The sequence below is a fragment of the Anolis carolinensis genome, chromosome X, assembly GCF_035594765.1.
Source record: "Anolis carolinensis isolate JA03-04 chromosome X, rAnoCar3.1.pri, whole genome shotgun sequence".
Lineage (NCBI taxonomy): Eukaryota > Metazoa > Chordata > Lepidosauria > Squamata > Dactyloidae > Anolis > Anolis carolinensis.
The window spans coordinates 584,392-606,345 of record NC_085847.1 but is presented as its reverse complement, the minus strand read 5'-3'; the positions used below and the strand labels follow the sequence as shown (position 1 = coordinate 606,345).

Genomic DNA, 21,954 nt, shown 5'->3' with positions numbered 1-21,954 from the left:
TACGCTGATAACAATAGTTACTCTGGACTGGAACCCTAAGCTGAGTCTGAGAGAGGTCTGCCTCCCCATGACAGCTGATGTGTGCCAATGGGTTTTAATAATAATATTAATAATTTTTATTCTGGGACCCTAAGCTGAGTCTGAGAGAGGTCTGCTTCCCCATGACAGCTGATGAATGCCAATGGGTGTAAATAATATTAATATTAATAATAGTTACTCTGGGACCCTAAGCTGGGTCTGGGAGAGGTCTGCTTCCGCATGACAGCTGATCTGTACCAATGGGTGTTAAAAATAATATTAATAACAATATAACACTAAGCTGAGTCTGAGAGAGGTCTGCTTCTCCATGACAGCTGATGTGTGCCAATGGGTGTGAAAAATAATATTAATAACAATATAACACTAAGCTGAGTCTGAGAGAGGTCTGCTTCTCCATGACAGCTGATGTGTGCCAATGGGTGTTAATAATAATATTAATAACAATGGTTACTCTGGGACCCTAAGCTGAGTCTGAGAGAGGTCTGCTTCCCCATGACAGCTGATGTATGCCAATGGGTGTTAAAAATAATATTAATATTAATAATAGTTACTCTGGGACCCTAAGCTGAGCCTGAGAGAGGTCTGCCTCCGCATGACAGCTGAATGCATTTTCACCAGGCTGTGCGACCTTAGGCAAACATACGCAACACGGCATTTTGCGCCAGAGGGAGGCAGGCCCCAGGGATCCCGCCGAGGGGAATCTCATAACAAGGCCACACGTATGTCTCTCGCTGAATGCCGCTCCGGTGGGAAATGTTGACGGATTCAATTACTGGCGAGAAACAGCCGACAGGCAAAGGAAACACCTACCCGTTCTTTTTCGGCAAATAGGCCTCCATATCAAAGAAGACATTCTGCCGCTCTTTGATCTGGCTGTTGATTTGCTGGATGAGTTCCGATTCCTCCGGGCTGCAGTTGTGTTTGCATCTGTGGAGCCGGGAAAAACAAATACAGTCTTTTCAGAAACGGGAACAGCGTCCTCGAGGTCTGTGCCAGTTTAAGCGACTCGGCTTACAAGTTATGGGTAGATACAGGATATTATATTATTGGTCTAGCACAATATAAGCATGATATATTACCATGCTGCAATATTATTAGTAATATTACATGTAATATTATAATTGTGTATTATTATATTGTATTACATTGTATTATTATCAATATTATATGTATATACAATATACCGTATCTACTCGAGTATAAGCCTACCCGAATATAAGCCGAGGCCCCTAATTTTACCACAAAAAAACTGGGAAAACATTGACTCCAGTATAAGCCGAGATACCAATAAAATTACATTACAGTAGAGTCTCACTTATCCAACACTCGCTTATCCAACATTCTGGATTATCCAACGCATTTCTGGAGTCAATATTTTCAATATATCGTGATATTTTGGTGCTAAATTCATAAATACAGTAATTACTACATAGCATTACTGCGTATTGAACTACTTTTTCTGCCAAATTTGTTGTCTAACATATTGTTTTGGTGCTTCATTTGTAAAATCATAACCTAATTTGATGTTTAATAGGCTTTTCCTTAATGCCTCCTTATTATCAAACATATTCGCTTATCCAACATTCTGCCAGCCCGTTTATGTTGGATAAGTGAGACTCTACTGTAATTGAGGCATCAGTAGTTTAAATGTTTTTGAATCTTTACATCAAATTGTAATTTAAGATATGACTGTTCAACTCTGATTAAATCATTATTTTCATCTTCTTCAGTGTAAATGTGCTTATTACTGTTGTATAAACCTTTGTTTTAACTTCTGTTTTATCATCTTCTTGTGTTTTAAACTGTGTATATTGTTAATGTATTTGCGCTGTTACTTTTGAAACATTGTGAGCCGCCCCGAGTCCCCACGGGGAGATGGTGGCGGGGTATAAATAAAGTTTTTTTATTATTATTATTATTATTATTATTATTATTATTATTATTATGTATCCTTTTAATAATAATAGAGTGAAATAATAAATGTAATAATAATAATAATAATAATAAATGCAGTAAAATAATAAATGTAATAATAGAGTAAAATAATAAATGTATTATTAATAATGAAAATAGAGTAAAATAAATGTAAAAGTAACAACAATAATAGAGTAAAATAATAAATGCAATAATAATAATTAATACAGTAAAATAATAAATGTAACAATACTAATAATAATAAAGGAAAAAATATACCATATATACTTGAGTATAAGCCCACCAGGACCCTCACCCGAGTATAAGCCGAGGAGGTTTTTTTTCAGTCCTAAAAAAGTGCTGAAAAACTAGGCTTATACTCGAGTATATACAGTATTATATTATTAATATAGCATAATATTAGTATTATAATATTATGATATTAAGTGACCCCTTAATACAGTTCCTCGTGTTGTAGTGATCCCTAACCATAATATTATTTTCGTTGCGACTTTGTAACTGTCATTTTGCGACTGTTATGAATCGTAATGTAAATATCTGATATCCAGGATGTATTTTCATTCACTGGACCAAATTTGGCACACATACCCGATACGCCCAAATGTAAACAACGGTGGAGTTTGGGGAAAACAGACCTTGTTATTTGGGGGTTGTAGTTGCTGGGATTTGTAGTTCAGCTACAATCAAAGAGGATTCTGAACCCCACCAATGATAGAATTGGGCCAAACTTGCCACACAGAACTCCCATGTCGAACAGAAAATACTGGAGCGATTTGGGAAGAATTGGCTGTGATTAGGGGAGATGTAGTTCACCCACCTCCAGAGAGCACTGTGAACCCAAACAGTGATGGATTTGGACCAAATTTGGCGCAAATACCTATGTGTTTTCTGATGGTCTTTGGGGACCCCTGTGACACCCTTCCGTTCCCCGTTACCTTTGAAAGCTGTGCTGCAAGTCCTTCAACCCCCGCTTTTGCTTCTGGATGGAACTGCTGAAGGTGGCCTGCAAGGTGGTCAGTTCCTCGAGCTTCTGTTTGTAGATTTTGTGAGTCTCCTACAGAAGGAAAGGAGGAATTGGGAGGCATATAAATATATTGACAAAGTAATAATAATCTATATATATAAAAATGCAATGTGTGTAATTCCGACGGAGTAAACAACAAAACCACTGGATCAAATCACACTAAGTTTGGCCACAAAAGACATAGTCATCCAATTTATGTCTTTCCATTAAAAACCCTAGAAAATTAGATCCAATTTACAGAAAAATCCCCAAAACCAAAAATTACTAACCACGCATGCGCAGAGAACCCTCTTTCCTACCTATGGAGATCCTCCGTTGCCCAACTTGAATAGCACTGAACACAGGCTACTTTCCACTACATTATTTTCCATAACAACAGACTATGCTACACCAACACATGGCCAAGCATAGCTAGACATATTCCAGACAGGAAACAACCAGAGCCAGCTAACACCTCAGAGTCATTATTATTATTATTATTATTATTATTATTATTATTATTATTATTTTATTATGACACAGCAAACATGATAGACATGCTAGATTTCGTATCACAAAATCACAAGTCGAACACTTCCCAAGTGTCTAGGACTGTGTGATATTATTATTATTATTATTATTATTATTATTATTTTATTGTATGACACAGCAAACATGATAGACATGCTAGATTTCGTATCACAAAATCACAAGTCGAACACTTCCCAAGTGTCTAGGACGGTGTGATATTATTATTATTATTATTATTATTATTATTATTATTTTATTGTATGACACAGCAAACAAGATAGTTATGCTGGATTTCGTATCACAAAATCACAAGTCGAACACTTCCCAAGTGTCTAGGACTGTGTGATATTATTATTATTATTATTATTATTATTATTTTATTGTATGACACAGCAAACAAGATAGTTATGCTGGATTTCGTATCACAAAATCACAAGTCGAACACTTCCCAAGTGTCTAGGACTGTGTGATGTATTTTCGGATGATGCGTGCAGATCCCAGCAAGGTGGCCTTTTGCAGCTGGCAGATCGTAATTTTGTCAATGTCTATTGTTTCCAAATGCCGGCTGAGATCTTTTGGCTCGGCACCCAGTGTGCCCATCACCACCGGGACCACCTGCACTGGTTTCTGCCAGAGTCTCTGAAGTTCAATCTTGAGGTCCTGATAGCGGCTGAGTTTTTCCTGTTGTTTTTCGTCAATGCGACTGTCACCTGGGATGGCGACATCAATGATCCAAACCTTGTTCTTTTCCACAACTGTGATGTCTGGTGTGTTGTGTTCCAGAACTTTATCAGTCTGGATTCGGAAGTCCCACAGTCTCTTTGCGTGCTCATTTTCCAAGACTTTTGCAGGTTTGTGATCCCACCAGTTCTTTGCTGCTGGGAGGTGGGACTTGAGGCATAAGTTCCAATGAATCATTTGGGCCACATAGTTGTGCCTCTGTTTGTAGTCTGTCTGTGCGATTTTCTTACAGCAGCTGAGGATATGATCCATGGTTTCGTCGGTTTCCTTGCACAGTCTGCATTTTGGGTCATCAGCTGATTTTTCGATCTTGGCCTGAATTGCCTTTGTCCTGATGTCTTGCTCCTGGGCTGCAAGGATCAGGCCTTCTGTCTCCTTCTTCAGGGTCCCATTCGTGAGCCAGAGCCAGGTCTTCTGTGAGTTTTTCCTAGTTTCCAACAGACCTCACAACCTCTGAGGATGCCTGCCACAGATGTGGGGAAATTTCAGGAGAGAATGCTTCTGGAATATGGCTATATAGCTCAAAAGACTCACAGCAATCCAGGATATCCATGATGTTGACAAGCAAATTCAAGTGAGGCTGTAGTCTGAGACGTCATCAACCTCTGGATTTGGATGGAAAGACACATGGATGAGGTCCAACCACCAAAGAAAACCCAGCAAGGAGACCCAAGAAGGAAAGTCGGAAGGGAGATCCTCGAATCCGGACTCCGCTTTGTCCGGCTGGCACCTCTGACCCCATTCCGGAGGTCTAATCCCGCTGCCCATCCTTTGCCATCTGTTCCTCCCGAACAGCTGGTTCCAATGGAAGAGCCCGCACAGCCTCCTTTGCAGGACAGATCAAGATATAAATAGCAAAGGAGGGCTCTCTCGGACATTCGGACGAGAGTGAGGCCACAAATTTAACAATATCTATATATATAAAAGAGTGATGGAATCCCGGCGACCAACAAAACAACAAAACTAAACACCCCACAACCTCGAAAATTGACAACATGACCCCTCATCCACGCCTCTAGGTTGATACAACAAAAAGAAAAGAAAAATAAAGTCCTAATTAGAGGGAGAGGAATAATTGTTTTTATCCAATTGCTGCCAGTTAGAAGGCTAAGCTCCGCCCACTTGGTCTCCTAGCAACCCAATCAGCCCAGGGGACAGGCAGAGTTAGGCCTCACTTAGTCCTCTTCCCCACTGCCTATAAAATACAGATTATCTGATTTGAACTGGATTATATGGCAGTGTAGACTCAAGGCCTTTCCACACAGCTATATAACCCATTTATAATCTCATATTATCTGCTTTATGAGCCCCAAACCCCAAAGTCAGACACGACTGAGCGTAATGTCAGGAGAAAACCTTTACCCTTTACCTTAACTACCACCAGTTCCTCTACTGATCTTAAGGTGCCCATGATTGTAAACACACACAATTTTAGGATTTCAAACGGGAAAAAAATGATATTTATCCATCTAAAAAGCACTTTAAGCATCTTAAGGCACATCCTAGCAACTGCCCTCAGTGGCGCAGCAGGTTAAACCTTAACCTTAACCTAACAACTTATTGAGCCAACTCCTTGCACAATGTCCATTCCTCTCCAATGGAACATATTCAACCGCTCCGGCCTCTGTTTCTTAATAAAAAGCACATTAAACATTAACCAAATCCTTTTCCCTGAAACTTCCGCAATCCCGGATTTGTTTGCAAGAGAAAGCTCACGTTCAGCAAAAGGCCGACATTCTAAGAGAGGAGATCCAACAATATATGATATCCAATAATACCGTATATACTCGAGTATAAGCCGACCCGGCTTATAAGGAACTGACTCACCATAGTGGGAGTTGTAGTTCACCCTAAAGCCAGAGAGCACACTCAACCCCACCCATGAGCAAACTTACCCAATATAACAAACTAAGTACTGATGGGGAGCCCCCAGTGGCGCAGCGTGTTAAAGCGCTGAGCTGCTGAACTTGCGGACCAAAAGGTCGCAGGTTCGAATCCAGGGAGCGGAATGAGCACCCACTGTTAGCCCCAGCTTCTGCCAACCTAGCAGTTCGAAAACATGCCAGTGTGAGTAGATCAATAGGTACCGCTCCTGCGGGAAGGTAACGGTGCTCCATACAGTCATGCCAGTTGCATGGAAAAATTCCCATTTTTCCATGGGAATTATGCACATCACACATATATATATATATATATATATATATATATATATATATTTATATAAAATTATATCATTTTATTATTATTCTATTATTATTGTAGTATATTATCATATTATTACTATTATATTATTATTATATTATTCATTATTTATGACTACATTGAAACTAGAATAGGGAGAAATCAGCGTGGAAACTTCAAGAGGTACCATAGATTGTTGTACATGGAAATAATGGTAGTAAATAGTTTTTGATTTATTAAATACAGTTATATATTACAATTATATATTTTTGTTATTGAAGCTATACCTATTGCGAAATTATGGTGTTTTTTTTTTCTTCTCAAAGTGACACACCACCCAAGTCATGCTAGGTTTTTTTTTTTTGGTGAATTTTGACACACCAAGCGCAAAAGGTTGCCCATCATTGCCTTAAGTACTGATGGAGTTTCTCAGGGTTAACCTGGCAGGATGAGAGTTGTAGTTCACCCACAACCTTTTGGACAAGTAAATTTGACTTTTTCAACTAATCTGAGCAACGCCGGTTACCCAAGCTAGTCAGCAATAAAAGACAACAATAGACGCTAATCACTATGTTAAAACTCCTGTAATAAATTTAAATTTGATTAAATAATACATGTCCTAAAATGGGATTAAATGGCTAGATGAAAGCACGGGGAGTAGAGTGACGAGTATAAAAGAGGCAGGAATTTAGATGCAGGAAACCTATGGAGATGGCGGTGAAAAATTACGGCTGAAATGAGAAGACACATTTGGGTAAACTGGCCTCGTATTCCTTTGGGTGGTGCAAAACAATCAAGAGGAAGATTCGCGGAGTGAAATTAAGTCCCTGCGGAACAATTAGGAATCCAGCCTTCTGTTTCTTCAGACAGGTTTCGTGGTGTACTTATGCTAGGGAACAATAGGATGATGTTGCCCAGTTAGACATGTTGGTTCGTATTTCTGGGGCGTTTAATTGTGTTGTTATAGTCATGATGCATTGTTGTGAATTTTGTGGGTCTGGATTGTGGTTTTGTGGTGTGATTGTGTTGTTACAACTGGGAGGAAAGCCTTTTGCGTTGTGTTGTCAAGTTTTGTATTTCTGGGGCATTCAGTTGTGTGCCAAGTTTCATATTTCTGGGGCGTTTAGTTGTGTTGTTATAGTCACAATGCTTTGTTGTGAGTTTTGTGCATCCGGATTGTGGTTTTGTGGTGTGGTTGTGTTGTTACAACCGGGAGGGAAGGCTTTTGCGTTGTGTTGCCAAGTTTCGTATTTCTGGGGTGTTTAGTTGTGTTGTTATAGTCACGATGTATTGTTGTGAGTTTTATGGGTCCGGATTGTGGTTTTGTGGTGTGGTTGTGTTGTTACAACCGGGAGGCAAGGCTTTTGCGTTGTGTTGCCAAGTTTTGTATTTCTAGGGCGTTTAGTTGTGTTGTTATAGTCATGATGTGTTGTTGTGAGTTTTGTGGGTCCGGATTGTGGTTTTGTGGTGTGGTTGTGTTGTTGTAACCGGAAGGCAAGGCTTTTGCATTGTGTTGCCAAGTTTCGTATTTGTGGGATGTTTAGTTTTGTTGTTATAGTCACTGCGCCCACAACTTTATCCTTTTATATAGATAGATAGATAGATGTTTCTTTGATGTTGATTCTGTAAATGCATATGACCATTGGTCAGAGCATTAATAAATTGATTGATTGATTAAATAATGGGACCCACACGTTCTTGTGAAATGCCGATTAAGCTTGCAATTTCTCTCTGAGTGATACGATGATTGTCCTGAATCAATCTGTCCACCTTTTGCTTGTGAAACTCGGTGGTTGCTGTCATAGGACATCTAACTCTTTGTTTGTCACGCAAGTCACATGTTCCCACCTCAACATCTTTAAATTTACTCGGTCAACAACGCACAGGACTCACAAGCTTGCATTCTCTGATGAATCTCCTTCTGCTGTCAAGAATTCAATGACTGTATGTTGCTTAAGTTGCATTGGCTGACCGTCTGTGCAGGGTTCCATACTTGGCACTTTAACAACACAACCGTTCAATGCTAAGGCTTCCCCGTCTGTGCAGGGTTCCATACTTGGCACTTTAACAACACAACCGTTCAATGCTAAGGCTTCTCCGTCTGTGCAGGGTTCCATACTTGGCACTTTAACAACACAACCCTTCAATGCTAAGGCTTCTCCGTCTGTGCAGGGTTCCATACTTGGCACTTTAACAACACAACCGTTCAATGCTAAGGCTTCTCCGTCTGTGCAGGGTTCCATACTTGGCACTTTAACAACACAACCGTTCAATGCTAAGGCTTCCCCGTCTGCGCAGGGTTCCATACTTGGCACTTTAACAACACAACCGTTCAATGCTAAGGCTTCCCCGTCTGTGCAGGGTTCCATACTTTGCACTTTAACAACACAACCCTTCAATGCTAAGGCTTCTCCGTCTGTGCAGGGTTCCATACTTTGCACTTTAACAACACAACCGTTCAATGCTAAGGCTTCCCTGAGTTATTATTATTACTACTACTACTACTATTATAACTCTATTCTCAATTCGCTTCTGACACGATAAATAAAAACAAGCAAGGGATGCTCTCTGGTTATGCAAAGAGACTCGGAGATGCTAAAAATGAAATCTTGAGCCTCCCTGATTCAAAATGCTTGGGACCAAAAGTAAATAAATCAAGTGATATCCTGGAGATGGGACCCCACGTTGAACCCCGAACAATTCCTAGACATTTCATATCCACATTATACGCAAATAGCCTGGCAATGCTTGTAATAATTCGTGCGTGAAATAAAGTTTGCATATGTGAAACTGTGCGAAAACATCTCAGCCGCCAATGTGGACATCCTTGGATTTGGGAAATGTCAAGGGATGCTCAAGATATAATAGTGCCCAAGTCGGTGTGTTTTCTATTTTTTTCCCTTAGATCCTGTTCTTTTTTTAGACCGTAAGGATGTAGGTTGAGGTTTTTTTTTCTTCTCTCCTGTCAGATCTAAATCCAAGCTGCTCTGGGAGTCTTTTTGAAGAGCGGAGAGAAGGAGGATGCTTTCAAATTAATCCATACTACAACTACAATTTTTTTAAAAAAATGACAACTCCAGGAAAAATAAATAAGGGAGAGAGATCACACAAATCTGGCCAATTTGCATGCTCTAAATAGGTCATGTATTTGTGTGAATTTTATACGCCGCACGCCGCTTTGAATCCCACCCACGGGAGAAAAGTGGGACAGAAATGAATATAATAATAATAATAATAATAATAATAATAATAAGTAAAAGGTTTTCCCCTGACTTAATGTCCAGTTGTGTCATCTCCATTTCTAAACTGAAGAGCCGGCGTTGTCCATAGACACCTCCAAGGTCATGACTGCATGGAGCACTGATACCTTTCCGATGGAGCAGTACCTATTGATCTACTCACATTTGCATGTTTTCGAACTGCTAGGTTGGCAGAAGCTGGGGCTAACAAAGGGAGCTCACCTCACTCCCTGGATTCGAACCTGCAACCTTTCAGTCTGCAAGTTCAGCGGCTCAGCGCTTTAACACGCTGCACCACCGGGGGCTCCAATAATAATAATAACTTGGGAAGTGTTCAACTTGTGATTTTGTGATACGAAATCCAGCATATATATCCCGTTTGCTGTGTCATGCTGTGTCTTTAATAATAATAATAATAATAATAATAATAACTTTATTTTAATACCCCGCCTCTATCTCCCCAAAGGGGACTCAGGGCGGCTGACATGGGGCCAAGCCCGAATAAAAACAATAGCAATATAGAACACAACAATAGACAAAAAACATGCACCATTATAAAAATTTAAACATTAGCCAATAAAAACAAATGAAAAGAACTAATAAAAACATGGATTAAAATGGAGAGGTGGTAAAAGTAGACTGGGTAAGGTATATTTGGGTCAATGCTAAGAATAATAGTAATAATCTATATATATATATAAAAGGGTAATGAAATTTCGGCCTAGGACAAAACAACAAAACTACACATTCCAGAAACACTAAACTTGGCAGCACAAACCCTCATCCATGCCTCTACGTTCATACAACAAAAAGAAAAATAAAGTCCTAATTAGAGGGAGAGGAAAAATTGTTTTTATCCAATTGCTGCCAGTTAGAAGGCTAAGCTCCACCCACTTGGTCTCCTAGCAACCCACTCAGCCCAGGGGACAGGCAGAGTTAGGCCTCACTTAGGCCTCTTCCACACTGCCTAGTAATAATAATAATATTGCCACTTTACACCAAATGCCATTGATTCAAACTCAAAAGGGAATACATTGTGGAGTTATAGGGTTCGGGTCTTTTCGCACCAGGTTTTTCCATAAGCCATTTGGTCATCACTACCTTTTCTGTTCCTTCCGACCTTTTCCGTGTCTTAATCTCCGGCCCGGTTAATAAGTAAGGAATTTATGGCCGGCTCCTCGTCTTCCCTCCTGCCACCGTGGACTCAACTCAGGGGTCACGACGTCAGCCACGGTCAAAGCTCAAGCTCAAGTCTAGGCTTTGTCTCCCAAAAGTCTCATTTCAGATCTAAGATCAACAATGAAAAGTACCTCTCTGTTCTTTTATTTTGTGGGCGGGAGGCCTGCCCTTGGAAAGAGAAGCTCGACTGAGCCCCCAAACACAATCATCAAATCATAGAGTCAATCACCTTGATTGGCATTGAATAGCCTTGCAGCACCAAAGCCTGGCTGCTTCCTGCTGTGGACAAGTCTCCATACGCAGCAATAATCTTTCTCCCACCCTGGACATTATTCTACAGATAAATATATCCAAGTTGCCTAGTTTCTAACAGACTTCACAACCTCTGAGGATGCCTGCCAGAGATGTGGGTGAAATGTCAGGAGAGAATGCTTCTGGAACATGGCCAGACAGCCCGGGAAACTCACAGCAACCCAGTGATTTCGGCCATGAAAGACTTCTACAAATATATGTATGTATAGATGTATACATACCTTGCACCTTTTCTTGGGAGAAAGGCAGGTTATATAATACATATATTACATTATATATATATATATACACACACACACACACACACACATATATATATATACATAGAGAAAGAGAGAGAATTATAATAATATGATGCAGTGTAATATATGTATACACCTTGTACCTTTTCTTGGGAGAAAGGCAGGATACATAATACATATATTACATTATACATATATATACACACATACACACACACACATATATATAGAGAGAGAATTATAATAATATGATACAATGTAATATATGCATATACCTTGCACCTATTCTTGGGAGAAAGGCAGGATACATACATTATATATATATATATATATATATATATATATATATATATATATAGGATTAGAATAATATAATTTATTGCTCTCTCTCTGTATATACTCATATATATATATATATATATATATATATATATATATATATATATATATAATGTAATATAATGTAATGTATCCTGCCTTTCTCCCAAGAAAAGATTCAAGGTATATACAAACATATATTACATTATTATATATATATATATATATGTCTAATATATTTATGTTTCCTGTGTTTCTCCCAAGATCCAAGGTATATACATACGATATACATACATACATATATATATATATACCTATATTGTATTATTATAATCCTATATATATATATAAACGTAATATATGTGTGCATGTATCCTGCCTTTCTCCCAAGAAAAGATCCAAGGTATATACAAACATGTATGACATAATATTATACATATATATATATATATGTCTACTAGAAGTATGTATCCTGCTTTTCTCCCAAGATCCAAGGTATATACATACCGTATATGCATATATATTATATTATTATATTATATGCAATATATTATATTATTACAATTATATATATATATATATATATATATATATATATATTACTGTAATGTATGTATCCTTTTTCCCAATAGGTGCAAGGTATATACATATATTACACTGCATCATTTTATTATAATTCTCTCTATGTATGTGTATATATATATATAATGTAATATATGTATTATGTATCCTGCCTTTTTCCCAAGAAAAGGTGCTAGGTATATATACATCTATACATACATGTATTTGTAGAAGTCTTCCATGGCCGAAATCACTGGGTTGCTGTGAGTTTTCTGGGCTGTCTGGCTATGTTCCAGAAGCATTGTCTCCTGATGTTTTGCCCACATCGATGGCAGGCATTCTCAGAGGTTGTGAGGCATATTGGAAACTAGGCAACCAGGGTTTATTTATCTGTAGAATAATGTCCAGGATGGGAGAAAGATTATTGCTGCGTATGGAGACTTGTCTACAGCAGGAAGCAGCCAGGCTTTGGAGCTGCAAGGCCATTCAATGCCAATCAAGGTGATTAATTGCAACAGTCAAGCAAACAAGAGTTCTTTCTCCCACAGATACATATATATATATATAAACCCCAGACATATATACAGTAGAGTCTCACTTATCCAACACTCGCTTATCCAATGTTCTGGATTATCCAACGCATTTTGTAGTCAATACATCGTGATATTTTGGTGCTAAATTCGTAAATACAGTAATTACTACATAGCATTACTGCGCATTGAACTACTTTTTCTGTCAAATTTGTTGTTTAATATGATGTTTTGGTGCTTAATTTGTAAAATCATAACCTAATTTGATGTGTAATAGGCTTTTCCTTAATCTTTCCTTATTATCCAACATATTCGCTTATCCAACATTCTGCCGGCCCGTTTATGTTGGATAAGTGAGACTCTACTGTATATATATAAACCCCAGACCTCCCAACCTCTGAGGATGCCTGCCACAGATGCAGGCGAAACGTCAGGAGAGAGTGCTTCTGGAACGTGACCAGAAAACTCTCAGCCACCCAATCGATGGGAGCTTTCTCCCAGAATCCTTTGCCAGCTCTGAGGGGACGCTGCGAAGGGCACGCTGACCCGGACACGCGTCGGCCTTTCCCACGAGACGGGGAAATGGCTTGATTCCCGAGTGCGAATCTCTCGGTCAATCGCTGCCTTGGTTTTCCCGGCCTTCTTTACCTGGAGCTGCTGGAACTCCTCCTCCAGCTCGGCCCACTCCTCGCGCCGCTTGTGGAACGGCAGGCCCATGGCGCGGAGGGGGGGCGCCGGGACGATGCACCAGCCGCCGCCAGAGCCAGAGCCAGAGCCGCCAAAGCTGGCCCCGGGACCCACGTGCGCCCCTGACGTCAGCACCGGCGGCGCCGCCCACTCCCCGCGCCCCGCCCCAAAAGCCCCTCCGACTCGGCCCCAAACCGGCCTCGGCCCCGCCCCCGCACTCCGCCCAAGCCACGCCCCTCCACAGTTGCGTCATAATCCTCCGCCTGGCTCTTCTATCACACTCTTCCTCCTCCCCAGTTTTTTCTAGGGAATCGCTTCTAATAAATACAACAAGGACCACTTTGGAGACCCTTCAGAGAAAATCTATATATATAAAAGAGTGATGGCATCACGGCAGCGGACAAAACAACAAAAGTAAACACCCCACAACCTTGAAAATTGACAGCACAACCCGTCATCCATGCCTCTAGGTTGATACAACAAAAAGAAAATAAAAATAAAGTCCTAATTAGAGGGAGAGGAATAATTGTTTTTATCCAATTGCTGCCAGTTAGAAGGCTAAGCTCCGCTCACTTGGTCTCCTAGCAACCCACTCAGCCCAGGGGACCCTTTACCTTAACTACCACCAATTCCTCAATACTTTATTTCCCATACCACCATACTTTGCCACAGCAACGCGTGGCCGGGCACAGCTAGTATATAATAATAATAATAATAATAATAATAATAATAATAATAATAATAATAATAATAACAATAACGTTATTATAGCAACGCGTGGCCGGGCACAGCTAGTATATAATAATAATAATAATAATAATAATAACAGAAGGCCTGATCCTTGCAGCCCAGGAGCAAGCCATCAGAACACAACACACCAGACATCACAGTTGTGGAAAAGAACAAGGTTTGGATCATTGATGTTGCCATCCCAGGTGACAGTCGCATTGAAGAAAAACAACAGGAAAAACTCAGCCGCTCTCAGGACCTCAAGATTGAACTTCAAAGACTCTGGCAGAAACCAGTACAGGTGGTCCCGGTGGTGATGGGCACACTGGGTGCTGTGCCAAAAGATCTCAGCCGGCATTTGGAAACAATAGACATTGACAAAATCACCATCTGCCAACTGCAAAAGGCCACCCTACTGGGATCTGCACACATCATCAGAAAATACATCACACAGTCCTAGACACTTGGGAAGTGTTCGACTTGTGGTTTTGCGAAACGAAATCCAGCATATCTATCTTGTTTGCTGTGCCATACAACGTCGTTGTGTTGATAATAATAATAATAATAATAATAATGTGCAAGGAAACCGAATTTTTAGCACTGATGTCAACATGGAGTTTGGTTTGGACAAATGTTGGACAGTAGCAATGAAGAAGGGAAAATCATTGAAAGTGAGGGCATAAATATGCCCAATGGCCAAACAATAAAGTGTCACCAGCCAGAGGCCTATAAATATCTGGGCATATTACAGCTGGACAACATCAAGCATGAACATGTGAAAACTGTGGTCAGCAAAGAATACACACAAAGGGTCAGAAAAATTCTTAAAAGCAAGCTCAATGGAGGCAACACCATCAAGGCCATAAACACCTGGGCCATACCTGTCATAAGATATACTGCTGGCATTATAAATTGGACACAGGTGGAACTGGACAATTTGGACAGAAAAACAAGAAAACTCATGACCATTCATCATTCACTGCACCCTCACAGTGATGTTGACCGGCTACATCTGCCTAGAAGATCAGGGGGCAGAGGACTCTTGCAAGTCAAACAAGCAGTCAAAGAAGAAGAACATGCCCTGGCAGAAGATGGAAAGCAAAGTGAAGAACCTGCTTTGATTGAAGTCAAAAATCAGAAACTCCTCAAAACACAGCAGACAAAATACCAGTACAAGAAAACCGCACTACAAACTAGAGCTGACAGCTGGCACAACAAAACATTGCATGGAAAGTTCCTTGACAAAATTGAAGGAAAAGCTGATAAGGAGAAGACCTGGCTGTGGCTCATGAATGGGACCCTGAAGAAGGAGACAGAAGGCCTGATCCTTGCAGCCCAGGAGCAAGCCATCAGAACAAAGGCAATTCAGGCCAAGATCGAAAAATCAGCTGATGACCCAAAATGCAGACTGTGCAAGGAAAACGACGAAACCATTGATCATATCCTCAGCTGCTGTAAGAAAATCGCACAGACAGACTACAAACAGAGGCACAACTATGTGGCCCAAATGATTCATTGGAACTTATGCCTCAAGTACCACCTGCCAGCAGTAAAGAACTGGTGGGATCACAAACCTGCAAAAGTATTGGAAAATGAGCACACAAAGATACTGTGGGACTTCCGAATCCAGACTGACAAAGTTCTGGAACACAACACACCAGACATCACAGTTGTGGAAAAGAACAAGGTTTGGATCATTGATGTCGCCATCCCAGGTGACAGTCGCATTGACGAAAAACAACAGGAAAAAATCAGCTGCTATCAGGACCTTAAGATTGAACTGCAAAGACTCTGGCAGAAACCAGTGCAGGTGGTCCCGGTGGTGATGGGCACACTGGGTGCCGTGCCAAAAGAACTCAGCCAGCATTTGGAAACAATAGACATTGACAAAATCACAATCTGCCAACTGCAAAAGGCCACCCTACTGGGATCTGCGTGCATCATCCGAAAATACATCACACAGTCCTAGACACTTGGGAAGTGTTCGACCTGTGATTTTGTGATATGAAATCCAGCATATCTATCTTGTTTGCTGTGTCATAATAAAATAATAATAATAATAATAATAATAATAATAATAATAATAATAATAATAATAATAATACATCACACAGTCCTAAACGCTTGGGAAGTGTTCGACTTGCGATTTTGTGATATGAAATCCAGCATATCTATCTTGTTTGCTGTGTCATAATATAATAATAATAATAATAATAATAATAATAATAATAATAATAATAATAATAATAATAATAATAACAATAGTAAAAACTTGATTTATATCCCGCCACCACCTCCCAGAGGACTGCGCAGGCGCGTCGGCTTGGCTCGGGCCATGGCCTCCCGCTCTCCCATTGGCCCAAAGGAAGTCTGGCTCCGCCCCGCCTCCAAATGTCCCCTCCCTCCCGCCGTCGCTTGTAGTAAACTCACAACAACCCGGTTAACTCTTGCTCTGCCGGTTGCTTTTCAATGGGACTCATCTGCAACTACATTCTAGAATGAATGCATGGCCCAAGGCAATTGCAACCTGGGAGCTGTAGTTTGCAGACCCTTTTGCAGAGGCTCAAGAAGACCTTGCAAAACTACAGCACCCAGAATCCCACAGCCTTGGGCCGGGGCAGTTCAAACGAGGCCATTCTGGTCTTTTGTAAAGCTAATGGCTCCTCATGTTCCATAAGTAAAGGTCAAGGTTTTCCCCTTGACATTAAGTCTAGTCGAGTCCGATGAGAGCGCCGTTACTATTGATCTACTCACATTTGAATGTTTTCCAACTGCTAGTTTTGGCACAAGCTGGGGCTAACAATGGGAGCTCATCCTGTCATGCGGATTCGAACTGGTGGCCTTACGGTCAGCAAGTTCTGCAGCTTAGCGGTTTAACCCGCTATGCCACCACGGCCCCCATGTTCCATAAATATAATCAGCTATCTATACACATAATAATAATATTAATAATATAAATTATAATATATTAATAATCAACATCCAGAGAAACTGTGACTCCCACCGACAATGGACTGGGACTAAACTTGGCGCAGAGAAGCCTTATGTCCAACTGAACATACTGCAGGGATTAGTGGGAATAGACCTTGATTTTGGGAGTTGTAGTTCACCTGCATACAGAAAACACTGAACCTAACCGACGTCAGATCTGGACCAAACTTGGCAGACAGACCCAACATGGCCAACTGCGAATACTGTCAGGGTTTGGGGGTGATTGCCCCGGGAATCTGGGAATTGTAGTTCACTGTTATCCAGAGAGCACTGAACCCAGCCAATGATGGATCTGGACCAAACTTGAGTGATATTACCTAACATCCCAAAACAAACAATGCCTTCCCTTTTGACCCAGGAAATCCCTTCCAGCCTTCCATTCCATTTTTCCCATGGAGTAAACAACAAAACCACTGAACCAAATCACACCAAATTTGGCCACTGAAGACATCATCATCCAATCTATGTCTTTCAATAAAAAAACTAGAAAAAGTCCAAATTACAGAGGATGAGGAAGAGCCGTTCTCCCTCTGGCTGCCAGTCAGAAGGGTAGGCCCTGCTCCCTTTGAGCTCTGCCCCCTTCATGTCATAGCACAAGGGAGAGAAGTTGTGTGTATTATCAAAGTCATGAATACTATTACAGTAGAGTCTCACTTATCCAACACTCGCTTATCCAACGTTCTGGATTATCCAACACATTTCTGTAGTCAATGTTTTCAATATATCATGATATTTTGGTGCTAAATTCGTAAATACAGTAATTACTACATAGCATTACTGCATATTGATCTACTTTTTCTGTCAAATTTGTTGTATAACATGATGTTTTGGTGCTTAATTTGTAAAATCATAACCTAATGTTTAATAGGCTTTTCCTTAATCCCTCCTTATTATCCAACATATTTGCTTATCCGACATTCTGCCGGCCCGTTTATGTTGGATAAGTGAGACTCTACTGTATTACTATTACTATTATTATCTATATATATATAAATGTAATGTGCATAATTGCCATGGAGTAAACAACAAAACCACTGAACCAAATCACACCAAATTTGGCCACAGAAGACATCGTCATCCAATCTATGTCTTTCAATAAAAAAACTAGAAAAATCAAGTCCAAATTACAGAGGAAGAGGAAGAGCCGTTCTCCCCCTGGCTGCCAGTCAGAAGGATAGGCCCCGCTCCGTTTGTGCACCGCCCCCTTCATGTCATTATTATTACTATTATTATTACTATTATTATTATTGTGTTGTTGTGAGCCATGAAAATGAACACAATCTGCTCTGAAGAGTGTTAGGAAGGAAGGGAAGAGAGCCGAGGTGTCCCGTCCCGCCTTTCGCTCCCCGCTGTCCTATCTTTGTCTAAGTTTAGCTGCGGAAAGTCATTTGATCCCGTCCGAAGCAAACCTAAGCAGATTCCAGGGCAGATTGGTTAACATTTCACCTTCCGCTGCAAAGGCCTGCTCAGATTCTCTAAGCGTCACCTTCTCTCGGAAAGTATTAATGGGGCCCGGTGAAACAGTTATCAAACACCACGACCCCCACCCCTAATAGAAAAATGATTTATAGTTAGGGATTTATAGTTTTCCAAAGGCCAAAAAACAGAATGAGATACAGCAGCGTTCTAGCTTTTGCATAAATATATAATACTCATATTATGCTATAGTAATATATATATATATATATATATATATATATATATATATGGATAAAGTTGTGGGCGCAGTGACTATAACAACAAAACTAAACATCCCAGAAATACGAAACTTGGCAATACAATGCAAAAGCCTTGCCTCCTGGTTACAACAACACAACCACACCACAAAACCACAATCCGGACCCACGAAACTCACAACAACAAATCATGACTATAACAACACAACTAAACGCCCTAGAAATACAAAACTTGGCAACACAATGCAAAAGCCTTGCCTCCCGGTTGTAACAACACAATCACACCACAAAACCACACTGGACCGACAAAACTCACAACAACGCATTGTGACTATAACAACACAACTAAACGCTCCAGAAATACGAAACTTGGCAACACAACGCAAAAGCCTTCCCTCCCAGTTGTAACAACACAACCACACCACAAAACCACAATCCGGACCCATAAAACTCACAACAATGCATCGTGACTATAACAACACAACTAAATGCCCCAGAAATACGAAACTTGGCACACAACTAAATGCCCCAGAAATACAAAACTTGACAACACAACGCAAAAGCCTTGCCTCGTGGTTGTAACAACACAAACACACCACAAAACCACAATCTGGACGCACAAAACTCACAACAATGCATCATGACTATAACAAAACAACTAAACGCCCCAGACATACGAAACTTGGCACACAACTAAATGCCCCAGAAATACAAAACTTGACAACACAATGCAAAAGCCTTGCCTCGTGGTTGTAACAACACAAACACACTACAAAACCACAATCCGGACGCACAAAACTCACAACAAAGCATCGTGACTATAAGCACACAAGTAAACGCCCCAGAAATACGAAACTTGGCAACACAACGCAAAAGCCTTCCTTCCCGGTTGTAACAACACAACCACACCACAAAACCACAATCCGGACCCATAAAACTCACAACAATGCATCATGACTATAACAAAACAACTAAACGCCCCAGAAATACGAAACTTGGCACACAACTAAATGCTCCAGAAATACAAAACTTGACAACACAACGCAAAAGCCTTTCCTCCCGGATGTAACAACACAACCACACCACAAAACCACAATCCGGATCCACAAAACTCACAACAACGCATCACCTTCATGACCACAACAACAACAATAATAATAAACACCTACACAGGCAAAACAAAAAAAAAGACTATTGTACCACAATAAGATATAAACCGCACTCAGCAGAATCAGACATCACGATTAACAACAAACCAAAGACAACAGGGATCTCAAGCAATTATCAATCAATACAAAAATTGAAGAAGGTAACAGACTTCAAATACTACGACTAATGTGAGTATAAAGAAGGGTGGAGGTCACAGCATAAATACAACCTAATGTAGACTGACCAACACCACCAGACTCAGCCACAGCAACGCGTGGCCGGGCACAGCTAGTGTGTGTATGTATGTATGTATGTATGTATGTGTATATATATATATATATATATATATATATATATATACACACACACACACACACACACACACACACACACACACACACACACTAGCTTTGCCCGGCCACGCGCTGCTGTGGCTTATGCTTTCAGAGTGTTGCTCTTTATTTACTGTCCTGATTTTAGAGATTATATTGTTCTGTATTATTATTAATCACTTTGAATGCGATTTCCTGCTTCTTGGCAGAATGGGGTTGGACTGGATGGCCCATGAGGTCTCTTCCAACTCTACTATTCTATGATTCTATATCACAGTAATTATTACATATTATATTTATAATCTTATATTATCTGCTTAGAACTGGATTATATGAGGCCCCTTCTTCACAGCTGTATAAAATGCACACTGAAGTGGATTATATGGCAGTGTGGAGTCCAGATAATCCAGTGCAAAGCAGATAATATAAGATTCTAAATGGGTTATATAGCTGTGTGGAAGGGCCTTGAGTCTACACTGCCATATAATCCAGTGCAAATTAGATAATCTGTGGAAGAAGCCTAAGTGAGGCCTAAGTCTGCCTGTCCCCTGGGCTGAGTTGGTTGCTAGGAGACCAAGTGGGCAGAGATTAGTCCTCTAACTGGCAGCAATTGGATAAAAACAATTATCGCTCTCCCTCTAATTAGGACTTTATTTTTCTTTTCTTTTTGTTGTATCAACCTAGAGGCGTGGATGATGGGTTGTGTTGACAAATTTCGAGGTTGGGGGGCCTGTAGTTTTGTTGTTTTGTTGGTCGCCGTGATGCCATCACTCATTTATATATATAGATATAAATGTATATGGAACCCTGCGCAGACAGGGAAGCCTTAGCATTGAACGGTTGTGTTGTTAAAGTGCGAAGTATGGAACCCTGCGCAGACGGCCAATGAGACTTAAGCAACGTGCAGTCATTGAATTCTTGACAGCAAAAGGTGTCACCCCAAAGGAGATTCAACAGAGAATTGAATAAACAAGCTGTTCATGGGGATTGTGTTGATGTGAGTCCTGTGTGTCGTTGGGCGAGTAAGTTTAAAGACGTTGAGGTGGGAACATTTGACTTGCGTGACAAACAAAGAATTGGACATCCATCAAGTTTCAGATTGACAGATTGATTCAGGACGATTGTCGTATCACTCAGAGAGAAATTTCCCAAGAATGTGTGGGTCACATTATTGCTTTGCTTGGCTATCAGAAGATCTCTGCACGATGGGAACTGTGAGATGTCGGTTGCGGAAACAGAGTGTCGACTTCTTCCGTGACGGCTTCAGAAATCTTGTTCATCGTTGGCAGAAATGTATCCAATTGTCTGGTGATTGTGTGGGAAAGTGAATAGTGGTAGTTGAAGAGTGCATTCTAAGGATTATTTCTGAGTTTGATTTATTAAAATATTCCCATCCAAACCGAAGTAACGAAGGCGGAGGCATTACTTTTCATTCAACTCTCGTAATTAAGTAAGCAAGCACAAGCGACCAAGGGTCATAGCCAAGCACATTCAAATGCCCAAATGTATTTGAAATGTTCTTGGGCAGGTCATGCAATTCTGATTGTGCTCAATGTGATGTTGCAAATACATACACAAA

At 40.4% G+C, this 21,954-nt stretch overlaps 1 protein-coding gene across 4 annotated transcripts in view; it reads right to left on the bottom strand.

Annotated features, from left to right (window-relative positions):
* tmem120b (transmembrane protein 120B) overlaps positions 1-21,954 on the bottom strand; it is a 79,563-nt gene that overhangs the window by 15,853 nt on the left and 41,756 nt on the right. For 3 of the 4 annotated variants that reach the window (XM_062958752.1, XM_062958753.1, XM_062958754.1), the window contains 2 exons: positions 2,910-3,028; positions 850-966 (listed from right to left, as the gene is read on the bottom strand). In XM_062958752.1, coding sequence (XP_062814822.1) covers positions 850-966; positions 2,910-3,028 — 236 coding nt within the window. Of the gene's footprint in view, positions 1-849; positions 967-2,909; positions 3,029-13,459; positions 13,723-21,954 lie in introns of those variants that run through there. The other variant, XM_062958755.1, reaches the window with a different exon arrangement.